Consider the following 11711-nt stretch of genomic DNA (forward strand, 5'->3'; position numbering starts at 1 on the left):
GAAAGGGAGACTGAGATAGAGAGGACAAAAAGAGAGTGAGGCTGAATTAAGAAAGTCTACACAGCAGGTGATTCATTAATCTCTCAAATTATATTTGTTATTGTTACATAACACCCACACTAAGCAGAGACAATCCTCCATCTTGCAGTAAAACTTGTCAGTGAACCCAGTGTGACCCTGGAGCAGAAATCACTCTACTCCCATATTAATCCCGCAGTCACAGTAAAACACTCCATTTGGTCTACACCCATTTGCCTTCAGGGCTGCATTAATGATAATTATGAGGCTCTCAGCATGCTAGTTAATATTCCCTGGTATGATCCATGGCATCGCGAAAACAAGCAAAGATATAATATGCTTAGCAGGTGATAAAAGAAGAGGAACCCCCCCCCAAAAGAAGATATGGACTTCCCAAAAAAAGCTTGCACAATATTTTAAAAAGCCATGTTACATGCTGCGATAGCTGAATCAAAAAAAAACAACAAAAAACATAATTTCCAATCTTATCTCCCCCAAACATGGCGACCCGCCTCACACACCGCGCAAACACACACACACACACACACACACACACACACACACACACACACACACACACAATCAAAAAATGAGAAAGGGAGAAAGGAGGTAGAAGGAGAATGAAAGACAGAGAAAGAAATAGAAGGGGGTGGGGGGTGATAACAGCTTCAATAAATCATCCGGGCCAGTCGCCGCTCCCCGGGGATGTGGGATGGATTAAATTAAGCACTCCCCTCTACCCGTGTGTGTCTATCCATCCCTCCATCCTCTCTCTCTCTCTCTCTCTCTCTGCGCCGTATAAATGCCAACAGCTGATCGCGAGACGGCACACTCACGGGAACACCTCGCGGAAGCTGCAGAAAGAGAGGGACCGAGGGGAAGAGAGAGAGAGAAGAGAGGGGGATACAGAAAGAAAAAGAGGGGATGCTGTTGATCCATTCCACCGCAGGGAGTCTTATTGTGATTTTCTAGCGACCTGAGTAAGTCTTCTTTAACTGGAATTTAGGACTACTTCTGCGGCAGAGAGGGAAGGACAAGGTGTCCGACATTTTTCTTTTGGAAAAGCTTCTAAAATAGTCCTTCCGTTTTTTTTTTTACCTCTTATTTTCTTTGCATCCCTCCCTTCTCCTCCTCCCCCTCCTCTTCCTCCTCCATCTCTTCGTCCTCTTCTTTAAAGAGGCCCGCGAGCTGCCGCACGCGCTGCAGGGTGCCTTCCACCGCCTCTTATTTTGTTTTTTATTTTTTGACTGCTCGCGAGCCTTTGCCCGCGAGCGCAGAGAACCCGAGGCACCCCCCGGAGGGAGCTGTCCGGTGCTGAAGTTGCATTTTCACCTTCTTCTGCACGAGGACTAAACGCGGGGAGACAGAAGACAGCCGGAGAGACTGAAACAGAAAAGAAATCAACTATTTTACCGGATCAATTCACAGCTCCTCCAAAATCTGAAGACAACCCTCCTGTGGTTCGCCTGTCTTGTTGGCGTGTAACGGGCGAATCACCACGCTGGCCAGGCCGTCGGCGATCGGCTGTGTTTGTCAGTGTGTGTCGTTGTGTTCGTGACAGTGTGTGTCGGTGTCGCACCACCATGCCAAGGTCTTTCCTGGTGAAAAAGGTGAAACTGGATGATTTCTCCACCGGGGCGGATTTGGAGAACGTCTACCGGCACAGGACAGACCTCAGCCTGCGGCTCCATGACAAAGGTAGGTCAGGCTGCCTACACAGCGAGCATTAACAGGTGTCTCAGAAACAAGTCGCTCTGACAAAGAGGAGGAGGGTGACAGGCAGGGAGCCTGACAGCGCTGTTTCCAAAATAAGGCATGAGTGACTAAGAGGTGGATTCACCTGTTGTGTCCTGGAGGGATTCCCTGACACATCTGACACATTCGTGCGCAGATCTGCAACTATCAACAAAAGACAACTATCGAATTCGCACGGGGACTTCTTATAATATCCTCAAATATTTCTTCATCTGGTGTCTCTGTAGCATTTGCGTTTGAAATTCTTCACAGGGTTGTTGGCTATACCTGTAGGGTGATGTGGGTGTGCTCAAGGCAGATAAGCAGCCTATAATCATTGATTACAGGCAGCACAGAGTTATCACAGTCATTACCATCCTGAAGGCTAATACAAGCTTCAAAGCCCCGCACTAAGCAGTCCATTGCAAAATTTTGTAATTGTAAAATGTAGTAATTCTGGGACTTCAAAGAGTTATTAGTGTAGCCTGTGAGAGCTGTGCACTTCAGAGGACTGCGATGGCTCAGAGGAGGAGGACAGTGATGGGATGGACACGGGCCACTGTGCCCAGCTCAGTGAGTGTTACTGCGCCACGCAAGCTAACACTTTATTTACTGGGAATATTTAAGTTACAGCAGGCTTGATTTTAAGCGTCTGGAGCAGAAAGGTCACTTGAGAAATCAACTAAATCCAGCGCGTCCCATGTTTCATCGATTCTGGCTCATAGTCAGCCGGGACCTTTCCCCCACTACGCAGGCTAAGTAAGGTTAAAAGAGATAAAGACAGGGCGGTGGTTATTAATATCTGGTCCACTTGCACTTGTTTTTTTTGTTTTTTTTGTAATTAACAAATGCGGAGCTCAGTTTAAATGTTATCTTTTTCTGGACGTGGTTCTGCAAGCTCAGTTCGATTCTTCTGGTTAAGGTGCATGAAACATACTGGGTTGGGTGTAGATGTTTTAAAGAGGAAAATAATCTAATCGTTTTTACACTCCACCGACATTTTTCTCCACCAGCCGCCTCCAGGTGCAGCAGAAATAAGCAGCGGTTTAGTAATCCTTTATATAACAGTGCTGTGGTCCAGTGTTGTCCTGGTTTATTTCTCTTGTTTGCATATACAATCAGCCCCATCACAGGCTCATATCTTCGGCATTGGGGGTCTGCTCAGTGTCCAGGTATGCCGGTCTCGTTTTTGCAATGTCGGCAGATTTTTGCACGGTGATCTTGCCTATACTAAATAGTTTATGTATTTTTAAATAAAAGTATTACTCTTTGTATGTCTACTCTTTGTAGAGCTACCACAAGCCAGCATTGTGGTAGCTAGGTTCCTGACTATCTCACTTTACAGTCACATATGAACTGTTGAACATAAGTTAATGGTAACCGAGTCTGAAACGAAGTAACATTTCTAACCCAGGGGATGGACTATGTTTAACTGTCCTGGTGTAATTGTTTAATTATTTTATAATATTCTTTTTATATTTACACTTTAGGCCTAACAAAGTGGGGCCCCATTGCATTGCCCTTTGCTGAAGCTGTGAACTTCCTCACACCCTGTAACTGTGTGCGTCACATTTTACCCCCCCCACCACACACACACACACACACACACACAAATGTAGATGAAGCCACTGCATTGCTTCCACCCCAATGTCACTGGCACAATGTTGCACATCAACATGTGTATTCCGTGCGCGGTCTTGCCAGCATTTAACTGCTCCTAAAGCAAAAAGGCTGTCAGTGGTGTATTTATAATGTCGAGGTTAACAAGCCCCCTGCTCGGCTTGACACGCGATCTGCAGCCTCAGCTGCACCGTGCACCGCTGCCTGTCCCAGCCACCTTTTGTCTCCATCCCTAACATCTGATGGCAACAGCTTAATACAGCTTCTACATACACTGCAGCACATGCTCTGCCCACAACAACTCTCTGCTTGAACGAACCGGCTTTTGGAATAATTTATATCCCTCCCGTGTTCCGTGCGTTGCATGTGATGGGGACTGTGTTTTCAGATGGGACGCTCGTAGTTGTTAACACATAGACAGATATGTGGTGTCACATAGGCCTATAGCATACCATAGAGCTTTCTGCTCCTGCATCTTACTCAGAAACACTCTGAGACACCAGATCAATAATAACAACATGAATTTCTTAAAGAAGAAAAAAGTAAATTACTATTTTGTTCCCCAAGGATGCACATCCAGACTACATTATGTAGCATAATGGTTACTGGTCTGTCATTAGCACTGTAGCCTCAGTGCAAAAAAGGTTCTGGGTTTGTATCCTGGCTGGAGCAGGGCATTTCTCAATGGAGGTGAAGCAAATTTCACTAGAGGTACATGATTGTGAATGCGGCAATAAACTTGATTTGATATTTTAATTAAAATTATCCAAAAATTATATTTAAAAAGCTACTATGCCCATACTTTTCTTTTTGCGTTTTTTGTGTATCTGTGGATAGTGTGCTGTTTTTTTTGGTTGGCTCAGTGTAGATGTAACTTCTTAACAAGTTAAAGGATGGATTTGTATAGGGTATTGGGTGTATATGATTAATAATGAGAAAAGGTTAGGATATAAGCCTATTGCAGTGTCACAGGTTGTGTTTTTGGATTCCTGTGTTCAGGGCCAGTTTAGTCTGCATTTAAGCTATTTAAACTAAACCCATGATGTCACTATTATTCAAAGGCAGTAAGCCACAAAAAGCCACAACAAACAGTAAATAAGCAGAAAACAACATGTGAGTAATGACACACTTGTACATCCACACACTTGTGTTTAGAGTGAATGTCAGTGAACCAAGTCTGAAGCTATTTTATAATGTGTGTGCTTGTAAATATGGTAGTTAGTATGTGTTTATGTACAGTTGTTTATGTTTATGTACATGTAAATAAGCATTTCTAGCCAGTCACATATTTATGAAGCCCCTGAAAAATGTCCATACTAGCATCATCCAACCTGCTCATATATATCCATACTGCTTGAGTTTCATTCACTGTATTTTGCCTAAAAGTCTTTCTGTGCAAGTCTTCACAGAGTGAGCCTGTACGGCAGCCTCACTGTCAATGTGCCAGCGACCTGCACCGCACTGGATCTGTCCGTGGTGCTGATGCTCATTTTCACTCCCTAAATCAGCTTTCTCAAGTTCAGGGTCAGCCTGTGTGCATTTATTATCCACAAAGGAAGTGTTTTAACTGCCACCTTTGAGACTGAGAGGAATTACATTGCTGAATTATCTCTAATAACTGGAGGCTTTTTTTTCACACTCCACTACTTGCCACAGGTGTGAGAGGAGAGAGACAGTCAGATGTTCTGTGTTACAATATGTGACTTTCACATATGTTAAAAGCACTCACATTTGCTGTTGCTTTACTGATGGTGAATTACTAGTTATGCAGGGCAAATACAGGGAATGGCACTTGGCCAAAGTCTTATACAGGGCAGATACATGCTGAAGGACTACGACTATCACTGCATTCTGTGTCCTTTCATACCTGACAGGTGGTAGCTTATTTAAGTTTTTGTCAGTACATAGTATCAAATCTCTTAAATACCACATGTAAAATTACTGACCTAGGACCAGATTTCACTGGAACATTCAGTTTCAACCATTGTGTAGCCTTCTTTCAGTTTAATAAAAAATTGGACCTGGTTTCTCAACACATAGTGATCCACCTGTCATGTCAGCGCTTGTGTCCATAGTGAACTACTTAATGGTCTTTCCACATACATACAGTAACATGTTAGAAACAAGTTACCAGTTGAATGAGCCAGCTGCTGAATGAACACATCATCTCAATGTTTTGTATCATAGCAAATGCAGTCAAGTGGGATGCAGAAGCAGAAAAGACACCATACACATACACATAAGATGAGTTGTATAACACTAATGGTGTAATTCAGTTGTCTACATCACTGAGAACACACATTTAATTGCAGCAATTCAGACTGTGTAATGCTGGTCAGTATACTGAATCTCTGCATTACTGTCTCTGTGAAGAAAGATAAGCTTGGGGAGAGAAGATGACTATCTGATTTCACTCTGTTCTTCTTGTCCAGCTGGCTACAGCAGTCTAATGGCATTAATCCAAATTTTTCTCTGTTGTCTCCCTGTTAGACAGACATGTGCAGTAGCAAATGTTTGTCACATTTTCTACTGTTATATGAACTGTGAGTCTCTGCTGTGATATGGGATAAATGTTGCACCTATGGCCATTTGTGCCACGGTCAGATACTACTGGTGAATAGGGTAAATATTTTAACTAATAGATCACCATGAAACTCCCCTAATAATCAAAAGAAGGTTAAAATGAAGGGCAACTGGTTGAAGATTCTTTCACCTCTCATCTAAGAAGCCTCTTCAGTTCTGACTGGCAGGGAGTCTCAGCTATTAAATCTCTGTGGGGTTGTTATCAAGGTGGTGGATACCACACACCGTCTAATGCATAATCTAGCGTATGCTACTCTAGTGCATGCTGTCCAGTGCAGTGAGGAATGCACAGACCTGTATATCAGGGAAACTAAACAACCTACACAAACACATGGCTCAACACAGAAGAACTCCTCAGGTCAAGACTCAACAGTTTACATACATTTGAAGGATAAAGAGACTATTTCGAACCAATGTTCATATTCTGGACAGAAAGGACAGATGGTTTGAAAGAGGAGTGAAAGTAGCAATTTACACCAGAATAGAGAAGCCATCTCTCAACAGGGGATGAGGTCTTTCATCCCTTCCCATGAGATTGAACAAACACTCACACTTGACCTCGTGACAATGCCAACGACTGCCATTCAGACCTGGCCACAGGTGACTTTAACGACCGTAATGACTGCGGTTACAACAGCTAGGAGTGCTAACAAACCAAACGGTGTCCATCACCTTGATAATGACAGCTGAGATTAACAGCTGAGACTCCCTGCCAGTCATAGAACTGAAAAGGCCTCTTGGATGAGAGGCGAAATGCTTTCAAAGTATCTTCAACCAAGTCAGGTTAATCTTCCTTAGATAACTATGACGTGGGTGACTTCACAGACAACTCCCCTAGGTGATAAATAACATCAAGACAATTATTTTTTAAGTTTTCTGAAATGTGTATGTGTATTTTGTTTGTTTTTTTGTTTTTCACTAGTTTAAAGTAGACATGTAATGGATACAAAAGCCCACAATCTCAAAAATTGACCAGTCCACGAAAAAATTATGTTTTTGCCAGTAGCCTAGTGTGTAGCAAATTTGCATATTTTACTGCCTATATACATCAAGACAAAAACATAAGTCTAAATCTGTATATATTTCTGATTCCGATGCCAGTCTTCAGTGTAAATCCGTTTCTATTATAACTTTCACGTCAGTGTCCTATAACGTAACATTGTTTTCTGTTTCCCATGTCAGCTGGTTACATCAGTGACTACATCAGCCCTGTTGTGTATGATGGTGAGAGTGACAGTGGGATCAAGGTGCCATCCCCTGACCCCCTCTACGATGGTATCCACAGCGACTATGGGGCTCCTGACTCCGAGTCCCCTGACAGTCCTGGCTCAGAAATCACTGACGGTTACATCAATGGAGATGCAGCAGTGAGTGAGGGCTACACAGTTGATGCCTTCTTCATCACCGACGGCCGCTCGAGGAGGAAAGCTATCAGCAGCCCCAGGACCATCCAGAGGCACACCTGCAACGAGTGCGGCAAAACCTACGCCACGTCTTCCAATCTGAGCCGGCACAAACAGACACATCGCTCGCTGGACAGCAAGCTGGCAAAGAAATGTCCAACCTGCGGGAAGGTGTACGTGTCCATGCCTGCCATGGCCATGCACCTGCTCACTCACGACCTCAAGCACAAATGCGATGTGTGTGTGGGAAAGCGTTCAGTCGACCGTGGCTTTTGCAGGGCCACATGCGCTCTCACACGGGCGAGAAGCCGTTCGGATGCGCCCACTGTGGGAAGGCCTTCGCAGACCGCTCGAACCTGCGCGCTCACATGCAGACCCACTCGGCCTTCAAACACTTCAAGTGTAAACGCTGCAACAAGACCTTCGCGCTCAAGAGTTACCTGAACAAGCACTACGAGTCCGCCTGCTTCAAAGGCCCCTTCTCTCCTCTAGGCCCCCTAGATGCATGACCCCTTGCAGAGATAAAACAACAGACAAATCTGCAGACGTAAATTACCATCATCCTTACAAACTGAACTGCAGACACAAACAATCTATTTTTGGTCAGAATATGACCTTGCCCCCCCACTTCCCCCCACCTTTGCTTTTCCTTGGAGCCTATTCATGATGATGAAGATGATGAAGATAGCACAATTTTTCTCCTTGAGATTTGCCCACTTAAGGATTTAACTGATCTACGCATGCACTTCCTCAAAAATTGTTCACCTCCTGTTCCTCTGTCTGCTCTGGATAGAGACAATAATACTAACACAGCTTCCTTCTGGCATCTAGATACAGTATGGCATCGTATATTTTCGGACACTGATGGTGATGAGGATGATGACAAAGACAATAGTAAGCCTATAGCTACTGGGTTCCTCCCTGCACCGAAATGCAGTGAAAGAGTTTTTCCTTCTCATTTTGTTTTTTGGGGGAATAATAGTAATAATAACAGTAATAATAATGATAATAATAATGTTTTGCTGCACCAAGTGACCCTATTCTCTCCACTACTGAGGTAAAAATACAATTTATTTATTTTATTATTTGAGCATTTTCCCTTTTTTATTTGATGTATGTTTATACTTGATTTGATAACAATGAAGTGATACAGTTAACTTATTTGTTGCACTTTAATTTCTGTATATGTATGTAGGATATTTGCCAACCTCTTTCTATCACTACAGGCCAAAGCATATGTCACTTTTTTGAGTATGATTTTTTATTATGTTGTTTACCTTTTTTTTCTATTAACGTTATTGCATGCAAAAAAATTATGAAATCTATGCCAACATCATAAAAAGCTTATGATTTTGCCAAAATCCTATAGATAGAACCTGAGGGCAATATTTTTCTCTTGGAGCCTCCATAGACTCTTTAAAAGCAATAATCACTAATGCATGGTATTTTATGATGAAGTTATGAAGTATTACCTACTACTGTATAGCAGTTTAAAAATCAGGTATGTTTTACTTCACCTATAGTCATAAACAGAAAAATACTAATATTACAGACATCAGGGAACATGCCAATGTAGTGTTAGAGTAACAAAAATAAAAGTCCTGTCTTTCCTCTCTTGTTATGCACTGCCTGCCTCTTAGTGAGTAGAACTAATGTAGGATGTAGGCTAGAGAGGCTGGGATCAGCTGCCTGCTGGGTGTGAGGACTATTGTAGGATAACTATAACCCTGACAGACCTGTGCTAGGCTAACTCACCCAAAATAAGCTTGCTAACAATAACCAGGAGAGGCCTAATTTTGGATCTAACATTGGATCATTAGCCATTCATGAGAGTTCAATGTTTTATTAAAGTTCGGGGATGTTAAAATGGCACTTGGATGTGTTGAAAACATCTTCCCTGAGTCATGCAGTCAAGAAATGTAAGAGCAGGCTTTTACAGACCTTTTAAGAGGCCCATCTAAACTCTGTCCTGATACAAATAAACAATAAAATAAGGTCAATACAGCAATCAGATCGTTTGCAATGTGATGTGCCAATATGATAGTTAGCTTACATGGTATTTAGCAACTCTCATATATTTTCAATAGAAAACCAAGTCAAAGTTTGGTGCATTGTTGAAATTGGACCCAGGTCAACTTTAAATCCAATGCATTATTCAACTACCCCTCCAGTGCACTTCCAAACCATAAAGCGTGTATTCTTAAAACACAGAAAAAGCATGCACTTTAGCTGGATGGTCTGACAGCATCTTAACCGTTACAGTCCAGTAGATACATTAGACCGAGTCCTGATTATTCTGCAGTAGGCCCCATTTAACCCTACTGGGCCGACCATGGGCTATCTCTATGAGTGATATACCTACAGACAGGCTATCTCTAATCAACCCCAACCCGTAGACGGTTTAACCTTTGAGCTAGGTGGCCAATACCAGTGTTGCTGAACCCAGTTCTCTGCAGCTCAGAAACCTTTTCTACAGATTCATGGAGCTTGCTGAGAGACAGACTGAGCACACACAGACCTGCACAAAAAGTTAAGTTCTTGTCTATAATATGCCATATGTATTCCTTGTAACCTTGCATAGACATACGTGCACAAGTGCATGGGTGCATGCCCCCACATAGAGCATCTGTGTCTACAGTCAATCGTTCAACAACTGAAAAGAAATGAGTTTAGTATTCAGATGTGGATCTCTGACAAAGGAAGTTTTGATAAATGCAGTGCTTCTTCAGGCATGAAATAACTCTGTTAAAGATGGGGTTGACTGATTTACAACACCATTTAAGGTCATAGGGACAAAAGGAGAGTCTGCACTGATACGTGGACCCATTATCTAATTTCATATACATCTCAGAGATAAAGTTATAGGACCTGTTTGACATCAAAGGCTGTCAAAGGCGGTTAGACCTGAAAATGTTCTGAAGTCAAAAAGTCAACATTTTGTAATAATAGTCTTCTATTGTAGGAGACAATACTATCTTTAAGTCTTTTACAAAGCAGTTTTTTGGGGAAAAATGTAGCTCACAAGTCAATAAGAAAGAGCCATTTTTTGGTTGTGAGTGAAGCAATCAGTATGTGAGTCAGCAAATTACAGGTCTTATCTCTCTCCTTGATGTGTGAACTAGATCTGAGCTGCAATTATCTGAATTGTATCAGACGATTAGTCATAGAGCTCCAACTTGTTATGGCTTACATTTTTGTCTTTGTCTTCTGTGTTTTTTAAGTCTTGGTCAAAATACTCCACAGCAACCATATATACAATGTAGGTCCAGACATTAAATTAGGTGCATAAACACAGGGAGTTCACAAACACAAACAAGCACAAGTATAGAAAAGAGACCATATATGCAAAGAAAACAAAAGTATTAAATTCATATTTCTTAATACAGCTCAGCGACATAGGTCCAATAAATAAGAATATGCTATTATTTTAACCACCCACTCTGAAATCTTACTTCAGATTTCCATCTGAATGAGAACGAAAACACAATTTCTACTGTAGCAACTGATCACAGTGTGACAGGTACAAAGTTGAGAGTAGAGAGGATCTGGCTGCGATGTCTGCAGTTGTTGTTTAAGACCCACAAATTGTAACATTGTGGAATAAAACTCTTTGCAACTCTGCACTGCATATTAAAGGTCTTAAGGGTATTTGTCATGGTGTGGCTGTTTAGTAGTTTTGAGGCAGAAAAGCTTAGCGTGTGCATCTGTGTCTGTCTCTGGGTGAGCTCCAGGTCTGTTCTCTCTAAGCACTTCCATTCTAGTCATCTCCACCTTAAAAGAAAGTAGCACAATGAAACTAACTAGAATTCAGGTAGAGAAGAATTAAAAACCTTGTACTAGCTTGACCTCTCTTCTTTTTTTGTATTTCCAAGTTAAAGAATGATGGTAACCTAAATAATCATTTATTGCAAGAGGGTTTGTAAAGAATCCTTTGGATTGAGACATTTTTACTGCTGTATAGTGATATCTGACACACCTTATCTCAGGAGATCTGGCTCTCTGCTGCAGAGAGAGGATTTCCTGGGTTTTTTTGAGCCAGAATTCAGACAATGTAAGCACAATGAACACAAAGCATTTTGTGGCACTTCATAATAAAGAATAATCTTAACCAACCGAGGCAATTTGTCATAGTTTTGTGTCTTGACTTGTTTAAAGATATATTAAAGTCTTCTGTCAATCATAATTAATATACACAACATAAAAATACAAACAGTATTGGACTGTAGCTGCTTCGCTGCACTAGAGTGGTTAGTAATGAAGCTTAAACAAGTTAACCTTTAAGTCAGAGGAGTGTTGAGTTAATTTACATAGAATAACATTTGACTCTGGACTCTACAGCCCATATTTTGTATT

General features: G+C 41.8%; 1 protein-coding gene across 1 annotated transcript; it reads left to right on the plus strand.

The window, feature by feature from the left end:
* The first annotated feature begins 851 nt into the window (after nt 1–851).
* Nucleotides 852–11006, plus strand: LOC119897678 (transcriptional repressor scratch 1-like). Its single transcript, XM_038711564.1, is given in 3 exon segments — nt 852–1716; nt 7138–7595; nt 7598–11006. Coding segments are annotated over 3 exon segments (843 nt in total). The 5' UTR covers nt 852–1601; the 3' UTR covers nt 7868–11006.
* Nucleotides 11007–11711: the final 705 nt, after the last annotated feature.

Source organism: Micropterus salmoides, unplaced genomic scaffold (assembly GCF_014851395.1).
Source record: "Micropterus salmoides isolate LMB-PRFRI ecotype aquatic unplaced genomic scaffold, ASM1485139v1 Ms_hic_scaffold_11, whole genome shotgun sequence".
NCBI classification, from domain to species: Eukaryota; Metazoa; Chordata; class Actinopteri; order Centrarchiformes; family Centrarchidae; genus Micropterus; species Micropterus salmoides.